Source organism: Eupeodes corollae, chromosome 1 (assembly GCF_945859685.1).
Source record: "Eupeodes corollae chromosome 1, idEupCoro1.1, whole genome shotgun sequence".
Classification (NCBI taxonomy): domain Eukaryota; kingdom Metazoa; phylum Arthropoda; class Insecta; order Diptera; family Syrphidae; genus Eupeodes; species Eupeodes corollae.
Window position 1 is genome coordinate 343,189 of NC_079147.1, and position 23,390 is coordinate 366,578.

General features: G+C 30.9%; 2 protein-coding genes and 1 long non-coding RNA gene across 7 annotated transcripts in view; 1 reads left to right on the forward strand and 2 right to left on the reverse strand.

Annotated features, from left to right (window-relative positions):
• Nucleotides 1-2,435, reverse strand: part of LOC129940787 (dynein beta chain, ciliary) — a 32,343-nt gene extending 29,908 nt beyond the window's left edge. Inside the window, exons 1-3 of the mRNA XM_056049265.1 lie at nt 1,916-2,435; nt 646-819; nt 333-592 (exon numbers count right to left, since the gene is read on the reverse strand). Of these exons, the coding sequence (XP_055905240.1) occupies nt 333-592; nt 646-819; nt 1,916-2,011 (530 nt within the window). The 5' untranslated portion in view covers nt 2,012-2,435. The remainder of the gene's footprint in view (nt 1-332; nt 593-645; nt 820-1,915) is intronic.
• A 508-nt stretch (nt 2,436-2,943) lies between these two features.
• Nucleotides 2,944-23,390, forward strand: part of LOC129954185 (ankycorbin) — a 31,687-nt gene continuing 11,240 nt past the window's right edge. Inside the window, exons 1-2 of one of the 5 annotated variants that reach the window (XM_056067927.1) lie at nt 10,232-11,130; nt 13,339-13,848. In XM_056067927.1, the coding sequence (XP_055923902.1) occupies nt 13,543-13,848 (306 nt within the window). In that variant the 5' untranslated portion in view covers nt 10,232-11,130; nt 13,339-13,542. Of the gene's footprint in view, nt 3,136-10,231; nt 11,131-13,338; nt 13,849-23,390 lie in introns of those variants that run through there. The other 4 variants (XM_056067926.1, XM_056067928.1, XM_056067930.1 and 1 more) reach the window with 4 other exon arrangements.
• On the reverse strand, nt 11,125-13,017 carry LOC129954186 (uncharacterized). The gene is made up of 3 exons (XR_008782657.1): nt 11,529-13,017; nt 11,368-11,468; nt 11,125-11,289 (listed from the first exon to the last, which is right to left on the reverse strand). It is a non-coding gene; the product is annotated as an uncharacterized LOC129954186 (long non-coding RNA).

A 23,390-nucleotide genomic window follows, 5' to 3' on the forward strand; every position in this document is an offset into this window, starting at 1 on the left:
CTGACACGAAATCCGTTTGTAATGCAAATTGCAAAAACAAGATCAAATCAAAGGAGGTGGCCAAAAGATCAAAACTTTAAAATTAGCTCTCCAATTCTACTTAATTGTCAAAAACTGTAAAATTTTCATAATTCATCAAGTTCCTTATAAATTTTAAATGGTATTGAAAGCATCATTGATTTAATTAATGAATTGAAAAGTTGTCAAAATAGTTAAATTTTTGGAAAGTACAGATATTGGTTGAATGTTCAATCAAAAAATGTGTTTTTTTTTTTAAAGAATTTTTGTATGTTGTTTTTCAAAAATTACATAAATACGTTTGACTGGTTTACCCTCTAGCTATAATCGGGACCATTTCCATAACTTCTTCAATACAAATTGGCAATGGTAATATTATTCTATTGATCATTTGTCCTTTCATTTGAGCTATACAATTTCTTAGGTCTTGGCTCCCCGTTTTCATATCGTTCACCATAACAGAAGTCCATCCAACTTGGTTAGCTGGATTGTTGAGCAGTGGAAAAATAATGTCATCAAATAAAATTACTAAATTCTCAAGGACGTTTGGTAACAAATCTCCATAAAGAAGAGTCTACAAATGAAAAAAAAATTAAATACGGAATTGGAGAGTTGGGTCACACTTACATGTCTTATATTTTCTTCCGTCAACTTTGATGGTAAGCTTTGACGTACGAAGAACACTATTTTACTTCTAGGTTTTGAAGGGAAATCATAGGAAGGAATTGGAAGTGAGGCAGCATTTAATGAAAATATAAGTCTTTCTTCATATGGTTCATCTAAAAATCTCATGATTACTTCCTGTAATAATCAAACTTATTGTCAGCAAGTTCCCAAAATAAAGTGAAATAAAAGCGCACATTTTAAAGGAATATAGTTTTACTAAAATTGTTACAAGGAAAGACATTTTTAGTGCAAAACAATTATTTACAAAGTTGGAATTGACAGTACTCACGAATCAAGTACATTACATACAAATACTGTACTACTACTGTTTTGTAACACTTAATCTGGTCAAATGTAAATCACTAGTACAACGGGGAAATTCACAGTTCAAACAAAATTAAATCAATATAGAAAAAAGTGAAGTTCAGAACTTCAATTTATAATTAATTATTAATTAATTTTTGATATAGTACTAAAATAACATTTTCTTTGAAGTACCTAATACATTAATTGTCATTTCCTCGGTATTTATAAGGCATATATTGTCATTATATTAAATACTATACCGAAACATATAATTTTGTTAATTAATTGTTAAGGCAAAATAAAATAAAAAGTATATATTTACGTAGCCGATGTACTCACTTGATTTATAAAACACAATTTCCAATCTTAAAAGGTAATCGTAGTATAAGAATAAGACTAAGGACGGTCCTGTTTAGCTGTAATTATCTTCAATTTTTTTCGTTGGATTGTAATCAGCATATAATATAAAACGATATAAACATTCAGAAACATTTTTGGTGAACTTATTAGGTAAAGTCTCAACACGTGAAAAACTATGCTATCAAATCAAAAATATCGATGCATAACTAATTTTCGTATAACACATAACTTTAAACACTGTTAACGATTCTTATTTTTATCTTGATTAAGCTTTAGTTGGAATTTTCTATGTGCTGCTTTCAAACTTAAACAATAGGAACGTGGAAATAAATGGGCCAACATATTTACGAACCAACAAAGTAAAGCTACGTTCGTTGTCGATGTCATTTTTTCATTACCTACTTATAGAAAGATATTCAGTTTTATACATTCAATGAGAACCTTAGGTCAAATAATGTCTTGAAACTGACTATCAAGTTGATAACTTTGGGAGCATACATACATACATACAATATGTAAAGTAACGAGCAGTACTAGAAAATTGTTGAATTAAAATAAGCATTACCTTATAAATATCCGTGGTAATCATTTTTGACCATTTTTCTTGCTTGATTCTTAAGGTTTTAAGAACATAGTTCTCGATAAAATTAAATCTTTCCATCTTTCGTTTTATACAGGATGTGATGCAAGCAAATCAAGGCAAAAACTTTTTATCAATAGGAGAAAACTTTCGAGAACTGATTTATTTTTTATTTTTATTTATAGGTAAAAGCCTGCTACAAAAATTATTATGTTTATACAAACTTGCAGTAGTTTGATCTACAAAGTTAGAATATTGGGTAATTTGGAGGAATAATATTCAGACTTCATACCACATCTAGAACAATACTTTTGAATCTCTTTTGGTTCCAATGATCGTAGCTAACGAGATTGTTTAATTTAAAAGTTGTTTATGCGTTGAAAAATTGTAACGATAAATAGATTCGTATTCAAAACATAAGTGCCCGAAAAAAAAATCAAAAAATTCTTTAATATTTGTAATACGGTAATACTCCTTTCCACATCAATGTATTTCGACAAAATTAAAACGAAGTAAGAAATCGAAAAAGACATTCAATGTGGCTGCCAAGGCCATACCCTAGAAATACTTCCGTTTTTATATAAATTTAGGCACCATTTTTTTCTTGCGAAGACTAAGAATGAAAGTAGACTTCTACCGACAGCATTGTACTTACATCAATAAATGTCTACTTATATAATTTAGTGTTGTAGGTATCCAAAACCAACATTTCTATTTAGGACGACTCATTTGCATTATATGCATAATTAAGATCTAGGGCACTGGAGTTAAGGGAAATCGAAAGTTTCGACCCTCTAACAAAACAAAAAAAAGAAAAGAAAATAAAAGAAGTAGAGTTGAAAGCGTTGCTTAGAAAAGGTGTTTCGGTTGACCAACACAATGTATAGAAGGATTCTCTATACGGAGTAGAGCACGCGCAAAATTACTCAATGAATATACACTAGCATTCAAACGGGGGCTCTTATACTAAGTAAACTTGAAATAGAAAAGAAATAGCTTAAGGAATTGTAACGTGTTCTGCTTCTGGCTAGTGTACCTTCTTGCAATGTTAGGATATCTTCGAACGATAAAGTGAAAGTAAAGGTTGACTGTTCGTCCAGTCGAGCATTTAAGTTTAGATGTGCATTATGAACGAAAGAAAAACTAGTTAACATTCAAAAGTTTTGTTAAGAAGTTGTGCCTGATTTCTGGTCCTGAATAAATATGTGAGTAGTTCCTATTCAATTTGTTTAAAAACGAAACATTTAAGATGTGAAAGATTTAAAATTTGAGATTCCTCAGAAGGTACGTGTGCAGTGCAGTGTGCAGATACTTTCACACTAACTTGAATTATGAGGAGTCAAATGATAAAATCCTTAGTGCTACTGATAAGATACTCTTCATGTTAGTTTGCTTAAGTTTGATGATATTATTAAGGTTAGTGAATCATTTTAAAATAAACCTTATTATGAACACCTACATTTGTTTGCATGTGTGTTAGTATCTAAAATGTATCTTCTAGCGAACAATAAAGGCATAAATGTTCAACTTAGTAATCCTTTATGTTGGAATTGCACAGATTATTTGCTAATTACAAAATTATTGAACCATTTTGAGAAAACGACTTTAACTTACAGATTGCATTCATTGAATTCTTATTTAATTTTGTATGTTCTTATATAAGTTTATCAAGAACTGGCCATCTCCGATGTGGTAATTTACATGTTTCATTGTTTTTAATAATTGAACATTGAACTTTTTTCATAATTGTCGTTTTGGTCATGGTTTGTTTAAAAAATAAATTCTAACAAGAATCGAGTTGAAGTATTTTAATGTCTCTTAATCTTTTCGAATATTAATAGTATTATTATGAAGGTATTCTAAGAAATGTTATTATTAGCTTTAAATATCCTGCGCTCATAAGATAGGTACTTTAAATTTTATTCATTGTATGCGTATTAATTCGTGTCACCATGGCACAACTCTTCACAAATTTCAGTTTGTTAACTCAAGCTATTTGTAACGAAACACCACGGTATCTTGCTTTATGGTTAAGTGCCGAAAGTATTGGTTTTCGAATTAATTTCCTACTCAGCTATATTAAAAAAGTCATCCACAAAAAATTATAATTAACCTTTCCAATTTGATCTGCAAAATCTGCTAAAACTCTTAATGTTATTCACATTCTACATTGAAAATAGTAAGTATGGCCGAGGCGTTTACGTACTTTTATTATTTCTTAACCTCATGTGATATAATAATTTAGAATTGATTTTGTATCACTTAATTGAATTTTCAGAAATTTTAAAATTTAGCTTCAATTCTGTATTTGTTGACGAACAAAAAATACGAACTTATTTTCAATAAATTTTAATATCACAAAACAACACAATCTTGCTACTATAGCCCGGTTAAAATTTAAATTTTACCATGGGATTTTTCGAATATTGATAAAATTTAGTAGAAGTGTTTGGAATGGTTTTACTAAAAAACTAGGAACACAAATAAAGCACATAAGGCTGATATTTCAAATCAATGTTAGACTTTATTGCCGTTGAATTTAGTACTTAAGATTTAGGATTTAACTGAAATTTATATAAAGGCCAAAGCTGAAGTTATCAATCGTTATTTGTATTTAAATGTATAACTCTTTAGGTTGAAATGTTTCTTGATATTATTGTATTAACTATTAAAAATGTCCTTATTTAATTAGAAAAAATATGTTTTCCATAGTTTCGTAATAGAAACGAATAACATTAAAGAATATCAACTAAAGAACATAAATTTGTAGAAATAAATAAAAGATCTAAATTAATTAACCCAATACCACAGATAATAAATATTTATTAAAAATTAAATTTACTATCTGTGCCAATACCAAGTTATTTACATTTTAACATTTGTTTAACTCAACCATTCCTGTGTGCGAATTATAATGTCAGGAATAGAGGGGACCTACAATTTTTAAGCCGCATGCGAAAGCACATTTTATGGCAAGATTTACTCGTGGAGGATTTCCCAATTCCTTGCAAGAGGCAGTAGTAAAAAAAAACTACAGGTGGGTCAGGCGGAGGTTGAACACAAGACCTCTTACACGACAGTTTTACTCACTAACCATCACGTCATGGGTATTATTTACTAGGCAAATACGTAGTTAAAAAACTATTTTCCAGTTGATCTTATGATCTATAGAAAGTTTTGCTGAAAACATATTTGCAGCACTTACTGTTTAAAAGTTAAAAATTAAAAACAGAAATGTTCGAAATTATCCTTGATGTTAAAAATTAATAACATGTCAATAATATCCTCTGTTTGTTAGTTAGTTAGATATTACGAGAGCGACGTAAAGGTTTTGTTACTTAGGGTCTGATAATCATTTAGGAAAACGTCTTAAAAACAGAAATGATCGAAATTATCCTTGATGTTAAAAATTAATAACATGTCAATAATATCCTCTGTGTGTTAGTTAGTTAGATATTACGAGAGCGACGTAAAGGTTTTGTTACTTAGGATCTGATAATTATTTAGGAAAACGTTTAAAAAACCAAGAGAAGTATGTACTCATATATGATGAAAATTGATTTGGAAACTTAACTGGAGTGTCGAAGATAACTCTATGGGGACAAATAAAAAGGACAAATTGAATATTATCAAAGAAATGATAAGCTCCTCTTAAGTATTGGTACTTCCATACATATTCTTGAGGAAATAAAAAAAAACATTTTTGTATATTCTGCTTCATAATTTCTTATTTACATAAAAGAGAAACTAAAAACTCACTAAACTTTTATTTTATTGACGATAAGTGACTATATTTTAGGGAATATACTGATTTAATTTGCTGCGAATGCAATTTAAGGGAGGGAGGTTCCGGACCCAAGGACCCCCCGAGTAAGACAAGAATGTATGTGCTATACATATAGGTAAGGCATGTACTTATCGGACGAATAATATTATATAATGGAAACAAAACTAGAAACTTTTTATTTTTATATGCAACTAGTAAACTACACAAAAGTCAACTTTAAGTTTTAAGCTGACGTTCGTTAGGTTAGTCCTTTAGCAGTTGTTTAATACTCTGATTCTGAGTATATCTTCAGTCCCCCACATCCGTATTCTCAATTTCCTCTTTTAACGTGTTCATACAGCTTTTATAGAGGTTTATGTTCACTGTTTTTTTCAGTTTTTTTTTTTTGTTGTATTCTTTGTATTTCGATTGTGAGCTCTTATCAAGAGCTGGAGCTGGAGCCGGAGTAAAACTTTTGTGAATGAAGTTTCCTGATTTATCATGTATAACTTTTCTCTCCTGAAAAAACATATCTGTACAAGACGATTCATACGTAGGTAGGTATGTTGGTATATTCACGGCATTATAATGCGAAAGTCCTTCCGTTTGTATGTTTGAAATAAACATTGCAAAAGGATACCAATGCATTATGTAAGCAAAACCGTGCACAACCAAGAAAGTTGCAAAATTTATATTTATATATACGTTTTTATATCGGTTTGTAGTTGATCCCCTTCTGGATACATGATATATGCTTAATATGCCCCTTCTAAAGTATATAAAATTCTTTCTTTTTGTTTCTGTCAAAAATCAAACACATGTATGTATGTACGTATCTACATACATATATGCATGTTGTTACACAATATTTCCGGTGTATCAAGACTTTATTTTTTCCTTAAATAAAAGTATACGTTGTATATAACATAGGACAAGATATAAAAAAAGTTGTTAGTTTAACTCATTGTAGTAAAAAAAAAAAGTGTTTCATAATCAATAATTGATGCTAAATACGCTTGTAACTTATAAAATACTGTAGGTGGTGTATTCGTTCAAAAAATATCAAAATCTTCGCTTATGATTGCACCAAGTAAAACAAGTCAATAATGTTTTGTAACTGGCAATTAAATTGTGCTTCGAATCTTGCTTAAAACCCATCCATGTCATGTTTAAATTCGAAAAAAAAAACATATATTCGGCTTTTTGAGACATTAATGCCCAATTTCATAAACAACTTTTAAACATTTAACAAGATTTTAAACTGTAAAATTGGATATTTTGGTTTCACCAAAGTAAATAAGCTTTTAAACCCCTTTTAAAACTAAATGCCCGTTTTTGGCTCATTAAATTTTAAAAGTGTCATTAAAAAATGAAAATGAAATGTTGACAGCTGATGTTTTACTTCGTAAAATGTTTATTCTCAATATTTTTAGATACGGAATGAATAGGTTAACCAATTCAGCATTGCATTACTATTTATAATATTATTTTTATGATTTTAATTTTTAATTCGAATAAGAGATTCGTCATCTTCATCTGACGAAGAAGAACATCATATATAGTTATACACCACCGTCCAAGCCACACGATTACTCAAACTCAAACGTTTGTTTTTGATTTGTTTACTCCGTTGTATTTTGAGACTCTTGTCATTTATTTCAACATATAATGCTTTCTCATTTTTTCTCACACAATTCGCTTAATAGAAAGAAAAAAGAGGTTTTCTTTTTACAGGGTTGTGAGGAGAACTCTATTTTAACAAAAATATTCCTTAAATTTCCCATTGTTAGCTTGGTGAAACTGAACAAATTTAAAGGCCTGATAAAATTTAAAAAGCTTTTAGATAAAAGTGCTTTTAGTGTTTGTTTATGAAATCGGACATAAGTGTATTTTTTTAATACAATTCCTGGATGTTCTTCAAATGGTTCTGATGGTTCTTCAAATTTATAATTTATGACAGTAATATTCTGTTAAATAATTACTATATACATTAGCCATAAAAACACCATATTAATTTCTTCTTGTTTTTAGAGTTTTAAAAGTAGGAAGGTAAAAATTCTGACCTCATAGCAAAATTAAAGACAATTAAATCCTTTGGGGTACTTTGGGGCAAAACCGATCGTAAATTTAATTACGAGTGTAATTAATATTATTATATTTAAAAAAGTGCTGACCTTTTTTTATGAACTCAAAGGAGGTTATTGATTTTTAAAAGAGTCTGGGATGCGACCCACACTGATAACTTCCCATCCTGCAAGTTGGTTTGTCTTGCTTGAAAGGTTTGTAAGTTTTCGTTTGTTTCGAGCTCTTTAAAGCTGGAGATAAGTTGGTTAGGAGCATGCACCAACTTATCTGTAAGATATGGTCGTAAGAAAGCATGCCCGATGAATGGAACCTCAGTTTTTTTTGCCCGGTCCTGGAAAAAGGAGACCCTCTAAATTGCACCAACTATAGATGAATCAGTCTACTTAACATCGCCCATAAAATCTGCTCTGCCGTAATATGTGAACGTCTAAAGCCCATCGTCAACAACCTGATAGGTCCTTATCAGTGTGGTTTTAGACCAGGAAAGTCCACAGTTGATCAAATATTCACATTACGCCAGATCCTGGAAAAAACCCAAGAACACCAAATCGACACCCAACATCTTTTCATCGATTTCAAGGCCGCATATGACAGAATATACAGGGACGAGCGAGCCATGTCTAGTTTTGGCATCCCTGCCAAACTCGTCCGTTTGTGCAGGATGACCATGAAGAATTCACGCTGCTCCATAAAGGTTGGAAACAACTTAACAGAACCTTTCGAAGTCAAAAAAGGTTTTAGACAAGGTGATGCGCTGTCATGTGATTTTTTTAACATCGTGCTTGAAAGAATAGTGCAGAGCTCACACGTCAACACTAGAGGCACCATCTTTCAAAAGTCCGTCCAATTACTGGCATTTGCTGATGACATTGACATAATCGGAAGAACTCAGCATGATGTCAATGGGGCTTTTGTGAGTATTGAGGCAAAGGCGGCAAAAATAGGTTTAACGGCTAATGAGGGCAAAACAAAGTACATGCTGTCAGTCGTCTAGAAAGGACATACAACACCGACGTCTTGGTAAAAACGTCGTAATCGACAGACGTAACTTTGGGGTAGTCAAGAACTTCGTCTACTTAGGCTCCGCTGTAAACGCAGAAAACAACACCAGCGCCAGCGATGAGATCAAACGCAGAATAACTCTTGCAAACCGTTGTTTCTTTGGACTAAGAAAACCATAGAGTGGTTTAATCCTCTCTCGAGGGACGAAAGTGTTGCTATATAAGACCCTTATCATCCCCGTCCTGCTATACGGTGCAGAAGCATGGACCAAGACAAAAGCGGATGAAAGCACCTTGGGTCGCTTCGAGAGAAAAGTTCTTCGTGTGATCTACGGTCCCGTATGCATCGAAGGGGAGTGGAGGAGAAGATGGAACGACGAGCTGTACGGGTTGTACAGCGACGTAGACTTAGCCAGAAGGGTAAAAGTCTATTGACTATGATGGCTGGGTCACGTAGAGCGCATATGAAAACTAATGCTCCGGCCCGGAAAGTCTTCGAATCCGCACCCGCAGGACAGCCCAGTAGAGGAAGACCGCGGATCAGGTGGCGCGCACAAGCGGAAGGTGACTTTAACCAAATTGAAGCGCGAAACTGGAGACATCCGAGCTAGATGGAGAAGTTTGTTGATTGATAATTTTTGAGGTGACAATTTTTTTTAAATTTTTTTAATTCATGAAAAAAAAACATTTAATTGTTTTTTTTTTTAATATACTTATATGGTATCACGTAAAACTATATTATGTATGTATATACAATTTAATTCAAGTCTTTGTTGTTTTTGGTTGGTGAGATATTTAGGGTTAGCAAAAAACCACTCACGTTATTTTCTTGAGAGCCCTTTCTGCTTCTTTCTGACTTATTATCTGTATAACAAAATTTAAAAAATACCTAAAAAAATGTTTTGGAAGTCGATATCTCTACTGGTTCTTGGGCTATGGACGATGAAAAAAACGTCGCGAACGTACGGATGTACGCACGTACGAACGTACGTACACACAGACATCTTTCTAAAAATCTTTTATTCCGACTCTAGGGACCTTTAAACTTCGAGAAATGTCAATATTTACAATTTGACAAATCGGACCCATTACAATAAGTTCTTATGGGAAGTTAACAAGTGTGCCAAAATCGGTAAGAGGAGCTTAAGGGATACTTTGAAGATATATTTTTCGTTCTTCTTCTTGATATCTGAAAATTCTCATATGCCAAATGAAAACCGACCCGAAAACGTAAAGACAATAGATGACGAGTTTATGAGTGTAATGACACAAGTTCCAATTTCCTTTGATTTAATTCCTGATATGTTATACATAGTTACCAAAGATAAGAACATTTCATTAAATAATTGCTCAAATTTTCTTAAGGCCTCTAATAAATTTGTATATTGTTCGCTCCTGAAATTGTACAGTGTCAGACATAATATTTTCCAATGAAATGTTTATTTATAAGTATATATGTGTCCTTACTATATTAAAAATATAATAAAATAAGTAACAGTGAACAAAATATTGACTAATAGCTGAACAATAAAATTAAACATTATGTTTGCTATGTTCTTAAAAACTTCGATTTTATATTTTGTGCAAAAAAATTCAAAATTTTGCCGAATGCATTCCCAAATATCCAACTCGAATTAAAAGAAAATTGCGTTTTACGTTGAAAGCTTTTCCTATTCCTATAATGTAGCCTTTTCTACGAAAATAATTCCCATTTGTATGAAAGCCATGCGTTCCGTTGGATAGAAGAGTGTCGAAGTATACCAATTCTCTTTTTTAAGTAGTGCGGAGCTGTGTTTTAGAAATGTACACAAGGGTATATATATGTTTGTACTTTCCGTCTATGTCGTGTTATGGACGGGCTGCTACCATAGTAACTCGGACAAAAGCTTGTAATTCCTCGATTTTTCTACTTTAACAGTCATATGACACCAATATCTCCGTATACTGTAGCTTAGACGACTGGCTAAGTCCTTTTCCATTTAAACAGCAATTACGGCAGTGTTTACCTTTCAGTTAATATAAACATTCAGATATATTGATGGCAAGTTCCTGTACATGGTTTGATTTATTTCCAATACCTTTGCTCAAATTATTTGGTGTAGAAAAATTGAAATACCTCCACGCACATCGACTCTTTATCGTTCGTTCCTTTAACACAAACACTTTTTCAGTTATGCACTAAGGGCGATTTTACGATTAAGTATCAGTCGGTGGTGGCGGTCGAGAAAGGTCAGAACTTTCTTCTGGAGTGAATTTTTCTTTCGCGTACGTTTATTAAACAGCGAGTCCTTGATTGTACGAGTACATGAACTTTGGTTTTCTCCATCCAAGTTTAATTATTTTATAATGTATATTAACTATTTTTTTCAATGGGTGAAATTGAGCTAAATCACGCAATCTTTTGGTGTTTCAAGTTTTTTTTTAAATTGGTCCTGATAATAAATACTATTATATGGCAGAGTTCGGCGACGCGCGACGGTGTCTCGTCTGTGCAAACCAAGCTGAAGCTATGAAATACCATACATAAGTCCCTTGCGATTGTAGATACCACATATATTTTACATACGTATCGTTACAATACATACCTAGCATGGGGAGAAGGACCGCAAATGGTTCCTTTAAACTATTTGGTGGTCCAAAGCAAGCGTGTACTATTCAGACGCTCATTGAGATAGTGCCAGTTTTTCTAATGAATAAATACAAACGTACATACTTAATATATATCAACCTACTCGTATATACATACATTTTTATTTAAGAAAAGTGGGTGAAGTTTTTGGTGTACCATATATTTTGTGATCTCACTTTCTTAAGACTTAAATGACAAATCACCCAATCGATGTCGCCACAATAAAGAAAAACTCCGTCCGCACACTTAAGAATTTCCGCCGGAAGGGAAAGAAGAAAGAAAATATAAACCACCCCATTCAATGTCATCGCAGGCACTAGGCAGACCATCAAAGTCCATTATGTAACGCAATAAGTGAACTGAAAAGAAAGTAGAATATGGAGAATTTTTTAGTTTAAGGCTTCATGCCTCGTATCCCTAGACGTCATCGTGTTGTATCCTTCTTTAAGTGTAGTTAAAGAGTGGGTGTTGTTTTTCCATTGATTATATCACGAGTTGGATCAATTAGATTAAATTTTTCGTTAAGTTGGTGCTCCATAAATTTAAAGAGACATACAGAAATTCAGAAAAAGCAAGGTTTTTCAAATCCTTTGGGATTGACCAATTGACAAATTCTAGCGAAAACAAAATAACTAAATTTTTAAAATTAAAACTACCCACGTACATTTCTAATTATAAATAAATAAATGAGGTGGCGCAACAATCCTTGAAATGTTGTTAGGAATGGAGTTTCTAATTATTTAGTTATTTAACCACTTATACACTCATTAACAAAAAAAATGAATTTGTAATCCAGATGTGTAAATATGATATTGGAGAATATTCGAAGAAGTAAATTCATTCCAATAAGCATTTGTATGTTTCAAGTTGGTCTTATAAACCAACCGAAGGAGTAAAACAGGGCATAACGACGTTTTAAGCAACGCCACAAAAATCAAAAGGCCACATTCTTGCATTCTTTTATTATTAAAAAAAAAAAATTAAGAAAGTCACAATAAAATGGATGGTCCAAACTACTCAAAATATTTGTCTCCTTTGTTTCGAAGTTTTGAAAATGTCTTAGTTCAATTTAATTAAAATAAAGAAGTACCACTTATTTGCAGAGCAAGCAAAAGCGAAAAAGTTAATATTCGGTTCACCTTTTCAAAATGAAAAAAATAGAAACAAATTACTCAAAATATTTGAATTCACGCTTAAGACTTTTAGCATATCAACTATCAAAAGCGTCTAGACTTTAACTAGTAACACCTAAAAAATTCAAACTTTCTACTTGCCGCTTCCTAAGGAAAAAGTTGAAGCTATGATTAATAATTTATTATAAAAATAGTAACATTTATTGGTTTGTCGTTGTAAATTATTACCTTCATAGAATTCATATGACAATGATAATAATAATCAGTATTGTACGTACTAAGAGTAAGAAATAATAAATCAGACATACATTAGTTAGTTAGAAGTTAGAAACGTTTTTGGATTAAGAACGACCTTAACGACAATTTCTTAATGATAAAGTTTCCCTAAAACGGAATTTGATAATCGTTTTTTGTTTTTCTCAGAATTGCCGGTTTTTTATTAAAAAAATGTATTATGGTAGGTTATTTCATCCCATATGGGAAAAATCCTGCGGGCGCCTATGCTTAGACACAACTTGTGTTTGCTTTAAATAGGTCAGAAGTAAGTTCGGAGTCCGTAGAAAGCCTTTTTGGAAGTTTTACACAATAGGTTGATTGAAATGGAATAATTAATTAAACTTTGCCATCTTCTTTAAAAATTAAAACAACTCGAATGAATGGCTACATGCGAGTGGGGTTTGGGGGATATTTTATAAAAAGTATGGGGTTTGTAATAGACATGTTTTCAGTCTTTTATCACTCAAAATAGCTGCGTGGTTATGTTCCATTTCATTGCCATTACATGTTTTTCTCAGACGACGAATTGTTAACACTATGTGATATAAAACTCAACACAACACGAATTACGTATTGTGTAGCAAAACATTATGTTATATAAAACGCTTTCTCCAGTTCAAACGCGGTGGTGATAAATTATCAAACTTATTCAATGAAGTGTAATAAGTACAGTGATGGTGTAGAGAGCTGGGTAGAAGGGGAGAGTAAGGTGATCATTAAATATGCGTGAAATAGCGCCACCGCCAAAACCTCCGCGTTGTTATAATATTATGTCGGTGGTGGCAGCAACTATCAGCGACTCGTTGCAGGCGAAAGCAGACTCTTTAAATAAAACAAAAAGTGAGTCTGCAATAAAAACAAACATAAATTTATTTGCCAGTTCCTCAGCGAAAACACATGAGAGTAGATGGAATGGAAATGGTTACAAGGCAAAGTCAAATTATCGATTGGTGAGGGGCTGTTCCCGCTTAATGTATGCTTGTCAGAATGGGCTAACGGAAACCGTTGTTCGTGAATTAAGAACAAAGGTACTTTATATTAACGATCTTTTAATAGATTTGTTCAGTTCACGAAACTTTAATTAATTAGAATTATTTTTTCTTAATAATTAAATTAAATTTAATTTAACCAAACGACTTTGTACTTATTATTTTATTCGATATCATTATTTGTGATGCGAATGTTGTTTAACGAATCAGAATAACGGAAATTTAAAACGGTTTTTATTTATTCGCTAGCTGGTTTACCCGCTTCACCTTCAACTACTTATATACAAAAATGAGGATGAAAAAACTACTATTTCCTTATATTGTACCTTTCGTATTTTTTTATTTATATATATTATTAACTCTGTACATTTTTCTATTAGGGTTACAATACTTTGTAAACAATATTTTTTTTTCTTTGGTGAGGCGCAACCTTCAGTGTCTGTTTCTGTGCCTGTCCTGAAGAAATTGGCTGTCACGTTCTTTAATCCGAGTAGAAGATTCCATATGTCAGACTTTGCTGACATCATTTTTCCTGATATTTTTAGATGTTGATCTTCAACCAATATTAATGCCTCATTCAAAATTTGTGGCGTGATTGCTAATTCCCAGTTGTTCAACTTATGCCTGTGTTGTTACAATCCATAATTCAATCAAATTTGATATATGACAAAAAATTATCAATTATCAATTGGTATTCATATTTCCTATCAAAACGTGAGATCAGTGAGTCAGTGATATTTGGATTTTATATGTATAGATACAAAATTATTGACGAACATTATCGGACTTTATTTATGCCTTAAACCTGCTCCGTGATATCCTCTTTCAATTAAAAAAAACTGCATGACAATTGGGTAAGAAGTTTTGAAACCAAACCGTAACAATATATATATAATTCAAAGGGCAATACAATGGCAATGCCTTGTCAAAACAAATTGAAAAAAGAAAAATATTCCAATTCAAACCAGTGAACTACTGTCCCTTTTTTTGGACTGGCTGAGCAATTCTCAAAAAACAATATACGAACATAAGTATTTTTAAGCTTTAAAGTGTTTATAAAATAGATTGATTTATTAAAAATGACTGCTCTATTTGGCGGTATTTTGTAACATTAACTTTTGCTTGTAATCATATGATGTTAAAAAACTGTAAATTCAAATCGAAGGCTGTTGAATTTTGTAAAATTCATGTTTTGGATTTGTATATCAATCATTCCTATCATAAAAGTTTTAGAGAATATTTACATTAATACAAAAAAATTTAAAAGTTAACAATGTAAGAAGCATTGGCCCTAATGAGCTGATGAGAAAATAAAATCTAGGATAGTTTCTATTTCAAATGCCAGAAGACCAAGGAAATATTACTTTATTACCAAAACATATACAATTCCACTACCGGATTCATCTTTAGTTTAGTTCACTTTACTGGCTATATTAATACCATATTCTTCAATGTTTTCACGTTTTACTTTAATTAACAAAACCTATTTTTATGGAGATCAAAGGATTATTGCTTGTAGTTTTAGGAGATATACTCGTACATTTTTGTTTAAGTAGATGTTTCTTATATTAGAATTTTGTGTCTATAGGCTTTGTTTAGTTAATAATAATGATTTAAATATGATTACTTCGAAAAAAGAACTTTTTAATCACAAAGAGTTAGAAAAGTCCAATATCGTTAGCGTCTTTTGAACTCATTGTTTAAATTTATTTTATCGGGCTTTTGCAGTTTCCCTTTGTGTAATCATATTGTTTGTTAGCTGTTGTATACATAGCTATACTTCTCGGGACCCACTATACCAGTGAAATTACGAGGGTGGGTCCATTAAGGATAATAAAATAATCTCCCAAAAGAAAATAGCTTTTTTAATTGTTCTTCAACCTTTTATACATGCACAAATACGCTTCAGAGAGTTTGAGATCCAACAAAATATACTGGGGAGAGATGGGTAGCATTTTTGGCAAACAAATGGGTGTCTCGTTGATAAGCTCATTGTTCTGTTAATAGGTCTCGCAATACTAAATATATATTGCGAAAACAATAAACAAATTAAAAACTTTTTACGTTAAAAGTGAGACCTTTGTACATTTGCGCCGAGAATAAGATGCTTATCATGTACCTATTTTGATTAACTTATGTTTCTGACGTTGTTTTTGAAATTTTGTTTCGTTAAACTTAGTGCACAAGGTTATGCAGGAAAATTTAAAAAATATAATATGTTAACAAAGTAATATCACCGAATTTAATCAATGTCACACAACCCTTCCCTAAACGAGGCCCAGACTTAAACCTGTACACAATGTTTAATTTAAACTATATAATTTTAATATTGTTTAAGCTTCGGTTTCTAAGTTTCGCTACAAATGGGATATGCATCCCATATATTATTATATTTTTTAATACATTTTCTAAAATTGTCCCCAAAACACCTCACATTAGTTTAATTCCATATTTTGAAAAACTGACAAAGTCGGCACTCAAATTGTTTGCCATAAATAACACCAGCAGCCAAGGAAGCTCCGTGCAATTTTGATATGGTAATTGTGTTTGAATATTGGTATTGTTTCGAAATTAAATAGAATCCTTTTTTTTTTGTTTTCTGGACTTTTCCATCATAAATTTACCAAGTTTTTCAAACTTAATTCTGAAAACAACATTAAAAAAAGGAGTTCAAACTTTATAATTGCAACTGATGTTTCTTGGTCCCTGGAATCTAAAAATAAAAAGTTCAATTAATTGTTCATTTTCTAAACTGATCAAATATTTTCAACTCGAATATTTAGGAGAAAAAAAATCAAATTACCCCCAACACAATTTAATGCATCAAAAATAACGTTTTTGATATCTTGCAGTTTTTTTTTTTGAAAACTTGACAATTTTGTTGCAAAAAAATAAAACTTAAAAAATTACTACTTAACGTTTGTAAAAATTGGTTAAAACTCAAATATTTTCGCAACAAATAAAACAATATATAAAATGAAACTAACTCTTTACAAAATATAATTTTAATAATAAGTCAATGGACATTGTTTAACATAAAAGAAGAACTTATAAAGAAAATCAGCTAAATTCTGGTAAACATTAATTTTTTATTCTGACTTAAAAGTTCTTTTAACTCCTTCATATAGTTGTTTAATATTTTGTAAAAATTAAACACAGTTTTCCTTAAAAAATCAAAATATTTCCAAAAATACCAATGAATTGATTAAACTTGTGGAATTATACCTCCACAAAACTGGTCTGCATACAAAAAATGCCAATAGGAAGTTATGAGTTTGGAACGTAATCCAGTTTCTTTTTTAATAAACCAAAAATTGCAGAACTTCCCCCAAAATTTTGTTGGTCAAAAATTTTAAATCGATATTCCTCCGATACAGTCTGACAGTTTATTTTTGTAATGTTGCAAATATAGAAATATATTTCTGTTTTGCTCCAAAAGGGTACTTATACCTTGGGACCATGTTTTATATTTTTTTTCTCAGGAACTACTATGCCGATTTAAATAATTTGTTTTCAGAACAAATTCTTATATTGATACATACTACTTGATGATCAAAAGAATAATGCGAAATTAAATGACTTTTAAATGTTTCAAGGTAAACTTACATATATTGCAGATAAATATCTTTTTAATTAAAAAAATATAGTTACTATTTTTATTTGTGGATACAGATGCAAGTTATTGCGAACCAGTCGCAATATTTATTTTTGATTGAAATAATATAGTTCTCTATTGTTTTTTATTTTTTCAAAAACATATCTGAGGTCGTTCTGAACTTACAGAACGTTATGATCTTAACATTGAAGGTTGCTCAAGTTTTTCAGTTCCAGAAAGTGGACAGATCATATAAGCTTAAAATAGAAAGTATAGATAGTATGTGTATCAATTGATTGCCAATTTATTTTGTCCCTTGCTTTACTAACATCTTGACAGTTGAACTTCAATACAATCAATTTCTTTATAAAAAAGAAACAATTGAGGGCAAAATAAGTCACGTGGAAGGGAAGAAGAAAAAGATATACTCATACATTTAAACCCTTGGTTTTCTCTTTTAGATCTACAATTCACAACACAATTTTCATCCCTTCGAGATATTTGTTTGCAAAATGTTATTAGGTGGCGCAACAGTCCGTTAAAAACTAGAGTCTAGTGACCTACAACTCTCAACCATTCCTGTGTGCGAGTCATGTTGTCATGTATGGAGGGGATGGTATGGAGCTTCTTTTTAGATATTTTGGCACTTCGGACATTCAATACTCCGTTTGGATGCAGCTACATGTATTTGAAATTCTCCAAATAAAAACTTTGCAAATAATTTTCACAATTGAAGCCCAAATATGGATATGTTAATATTGCACTTGAAATATTTTATTTTACTAACACATTGTAACAACAATTAAAGTTTTGAAAAGCTTGTATCATTGTCAGTTAGGAGTTCTCGCCAAATTACAGTTGTTCCTTGACATGACCCGATAACAATTTCAAGTGCATCAATGTGTAAATCTTTTATTGGGTAATCCTGTTCGTACAATGTTAAAAGTTAAAAATCTTAATTCACATTTCTATTAACATATTAAAGGATATAAAAATATAAATTTTTCCACAATATCCATTCGTGTAATCGCTCATCTTCATAAACACTATATTAATCCAAACAAAAAATAAAACAAGGAGGAATGGAAAAAGAGCTAGAGCACCCACAGCAGGATAGCTTCCGCTTTTTCACTGTATCCTCCTCTTGCTTGATGATGTTCCTTTCATCATCAAGTAGACAGTGTCATTTAATATTATTCACGTTGTTGTTTATGTCCTGCCATCGATGTCCTGCTATGTTTTCATTGCTTTATTATGCTAATGTTCCTGACACATCCTAATGACCGTTAAAACAGAGCAAGCAAACAAATGTAGAGAAAGGGAGAAGGCATGAACTAACGAAAAACCCTCACCAGGAACCCAGCACCGAGCAGATGCACGGAAATGCTCCATGTTTTCCGACAAAGCTTCAGCTTCAGCTACAGCCCCATTCGTTAGCATCGTCATGCAGTTAGCTATATGTTGAAATATCGTTCCCAAAAGCTGCATCATCAGCAAAAGGACATACACCTATACCATCCGAACACGAACTGCCATAATAAAGTTCTATTCTTGTCTTGCGAAGCAACATAAGCCTTTTGTTTTCGAAGTGCATATGAGTGAACGACTTTGGTAGACATGGTGGACTACTTCCTGTGGTTTGTTCCCCAGTTCCCGAACTCCGAAGACCATAGTTTCATTATTCTGTTTGGAAATGCCCGTTAAACGTTGGTTTTATACTACCCGTACAGAGCCAAAAGCGACAACATTTGCTAGCTGGCTTCATTGTAGTTGTCACGTCATAAGCACTTCAACTGAGAAGAGTAAAAACTTTTGTAGAAAATTTAAAAACAAAAAGTTTTGAATTTCCTTCCCACATTTGGAAAACGAGTACCGGAATATGGTAGTACACCCTTTCCATCTTATTTTGTGTAAATGGAGTTGATGGTAATATAGAATAACAACTATGTATTTGCTAAGTGCATTTCATTCTTAGTGTGTAGGTAGGTGGAAGACAATAAGTAAATGATTAGCGTTAAAGTAACACTGATTTTTCTTAAAATAAACATAGAGCTAGAGAAAGGTGTATTAACTAGTATAAGATTCCTGGTAAAATCTCAAGACTTGTTAGATTGCGGCCACATTATTTCTATTTGTTTGATCGATCGATTTTAACTTTCAACAACATAAGCATTTGATTGGTTGTAACTTACATGTACGATCCTGCTAATTCAAAGATTCAAATAAGTTATATAATATGCAATATTTTAATAACTTTGTTTCAATGTATTACAACGTATTAACTCGTTGTTTTCCACAAAATATTAGATCTTTTTAAGTTATGTGAATCATTCCAATCCGTCTCTCATTAGTATGATTGATTGGTAACCTGCTCCTAGCGCAGTAATACAAGTACCAATAAAACGCTATATTCACTAATTTACTCACTTCTAGTACAATTTGTATTGTTGTCATTTTTTTCTAATTATTAATTTATTTTCGCACCACCTAACTTATAACATTATATTTTGTCTGATATATGTTTAGAATATAAAAAGAAGTCAAGCAGGTTTTGAGCGTTTCTGAGCTATTCTATTGAACAGATTTTGCATTGACAAGTTCCTGTACATATTTCAACGATAATGATCATGTTCACATTTTCTTGTACCTAACTATTGATGTCTTATCTTTCAATTTTGCCAAAACAAATTTTAAGAATAATTTAAAGCTGATTTATGTAAATATTAAGAAGTATATTCTTTGTATTATATATAAACATTTGCTTAGATTATGTCCTGATATACTAAAATCATTAAAATTTGTCAAAGTTTTGTGAATAGAAAAAACAAAAGCTCAATATTAAACTGACACAAGAGAATAGGTGCGTTTTTTTGCAAAAATATCCGAAGTGAAGTTTTATTTTACACATACATACTAGAAACACAAATTCTTCAATGCTGATAAAATCAGAGGGAAGCTGGAATGCGACTCACGCTAATAACTTCCATGCCGTCTATCGATTTGTCTTGCTTAAAACCTTAACAAACTATGTATTACAATATTTTATGTGAGATAAATATTTTGAAGTCAATATCTTTAATCGAAAACCATTTTAATCAGTTTTTTGGTTGCTTTTTTAAGTTGTAGCCGTTGGTTAAAAAAGTTGCCAGTAAACTTTTTCTAAAACCTTAACACAGAATGAAATCATTTTGAAATCAATAATTTCACGAAATATCGAGAATCGAACATCAACTTTTACCAATTTTGTGTAGATGTTAATTTTTTTTTAAAAATACTGGCTGTTGGATTTTTATAAAATTTTACTGAATCTCGAAAGCAATATTTTTATAAGTTGCAATTAGTTTGAAACCAATATTTTTAAGTTTTGAAAAGATATTTGAATCGAAAATAATTTTCTACCAGTTTTTTTTATTTTTTGTAATAAAACTGTCAATTTGATCTTTCCAAAACAATTACTTTTTTCAGTTTTTTTTGATTTGTAATATAATATAACATTTAATTCAAGTCCGTTCGTGAGATATTTTGGATATTTTCACTTTTTTTGAAAGTGCTTTAACAAAATATGTTTCAAGTCGACATCTCCAATGATTCTAGATATACGAACGACAAAAAAAGCTCTACGAACGTACGGATGTACGACCGCACTCACAAAGCCATCTCCCAAGAAATCTTTTATTTAGATTCTAGGGACTTTGAAATGTCAATTCGACAAATCGCACCGATTCCCATCTCGTCTGTCGATTTGTCTTGCTTAAAAGTTTGTCTATATGTACTCGTATCAATTTTTACCAAATTTTCATATTATTTTTTGTAGATTTTATTTTTTATGAAAAAACGGACTGTTGGATTTTTATACAAAAATTACTGAATATCGAAAACAATATTTTCTGTGAAATAAAATAAGTTTGAAGCCAATATTTATAATGTTTGAAAAGCTATTTGAGCAGAAAGTAAATTTTTACCAAGTTTTAGTATTGATTTTTTGTAAAAAATGTGTCAATTCGATTTTTTTCAAAATTTGTTCCGAATGTTGAAAACAATATTTCTTATAACATAAAATTAATTTGAAGCCAATATTTAAAATTTTTGAAGAGATATTTGAGTCGAAAATCAATTTTTACCAACTTTTATACATTTTTTAGGTTTTTATTTTTTTTAAAAAAACTGCCAATTCGATTTTTCTCAAAATTTGTCCTTATGTTGAAAACAATATTTCTTATGAGAAAAAATTAAATATAAGCTGTTATCTCCAAGGTTTTAAAAGATATTTGAGTCGAAAATAATTTTTTACGAACTTTTGGTATTTTTTTTCGGTTTTTAATTTTTTGTAAAAAAACTGTCAATTCGATTTTTGTCAAACTTTAACTGAATGTTGACAACAACATTTCTGAAAGATAAAAGTAAATTAAAGCAAATATCTCAAAGTTTTGAAAAGATATTTGAGTCGAAATTCGATTTTTACCAACTTTGTCAATTCGATTTTCCTCAAAATTTTGCAGAATGTTGAAATCAATATTTCTTATAATATAAAATAATCTTAAAGCCTAAATTCACAGTTTTTGAAAAGATATTTGAATCGATATTCAATTTTTACGAAGAGTAATGTTTTTTTTTTTGATTTCTATTTTTTTTTTTTAAACTGTCAGTTAGTTTTTTCTCAAAATTTTATCAGATATCAAAAACATTATTCTTCGGTCCACAAAATTGTTTTAGAGATGAAATCATATTTCAGTCGTAAAATTTTGGAGGTGACAAATTTTTTTTCAGTTTTATTGATTTATAAAAAAAACGTTATATTGATCTTTTTCAAAAAAAAATACTTGTTTGGTATCACGTTACAATTTATTATATAAAATTTAATTCAAGTCTCTAGCATTTTTGGTTCCTAAGATATTTAGGGTTAACCAAAATTTTCACCTTTGTTTCAAACTGCTATGGTAAAGAAACCACCCACGCAATTTTCTTGCAAGCCCTTTCTGCATCTTTCTGCCTTATTATCTGTATAACAAAATTTATTTGAAGTTAATATCTCTTCTGGTTCTTGAGCTATGGAGGACGAAACGTCGCGAACGTACGGACGTACGAACGTACGTACACACGCACGCAAAGACATCTTTCTAAAAATCTTTTATTTCGACTCTATGGACCTTGAAACGTCGAGAAATGTCAAAATTTTCAATTTGACAAATCAGACCCATTACAATAACTTCCTATGGGAAATTAAAAATGTATATTTATTTTTTAAAAGTAAGTATCAACAAACATAGCGCCATCTGTTGCTGGAAAATAATTACACGTAGTTACAACATGGTCAACTTTTTTTCCTTCATAACTTGTTTACAATTTACAAAATGGAAAACAAGAAAACAAATTTAAAATAAATAATTTCTGATTTTTTCTTAACATCCTCTTTAAAATTGTCCGCTTTATAAAGTTAGTTCTGGTGGGAATTCCGCTAAGCTTTTTACGATTTTGTCTTAAATAATGCTGGAAAATGTTCTTTCATATCAGATTTAAAATATTAAAACGGGAATACTGCGGATCGTTTGTTTTTTTTTGGAAAATTCTCACTATAGAATTCCAAACAAAATACAGTCAATATTACAAGTGTTTAATACTTTATTTGACTGACTGGTTTCAAAGTTAGCTTTAAATACACAAATTGAAATCACCAAATCCAAGCTCTTTTTAAAAATGCAATACAACGCTTTCGTTTTTCAATGGAAATTGTTGACATTTGAAATATTCAGCTGTTGAGATCTACGAGTATGTCGAGTTGATGCTCGTTACTTGAGTCTAACTCCTTAACAGCAACAACAAACGAGGGGACCACCAGTGTTGTTCTGTATGATACCGTCTCACAAACTTTTTGCAGGGAAAGCAGGGAAATAATTGTAGATTCGTTTGTAAAACTTCTTTTTAAAAACACGCATTGTTTGAATCACTTTGTAAAAAAGTTTTAATATTTTTTAACGTTTTTTGTTCA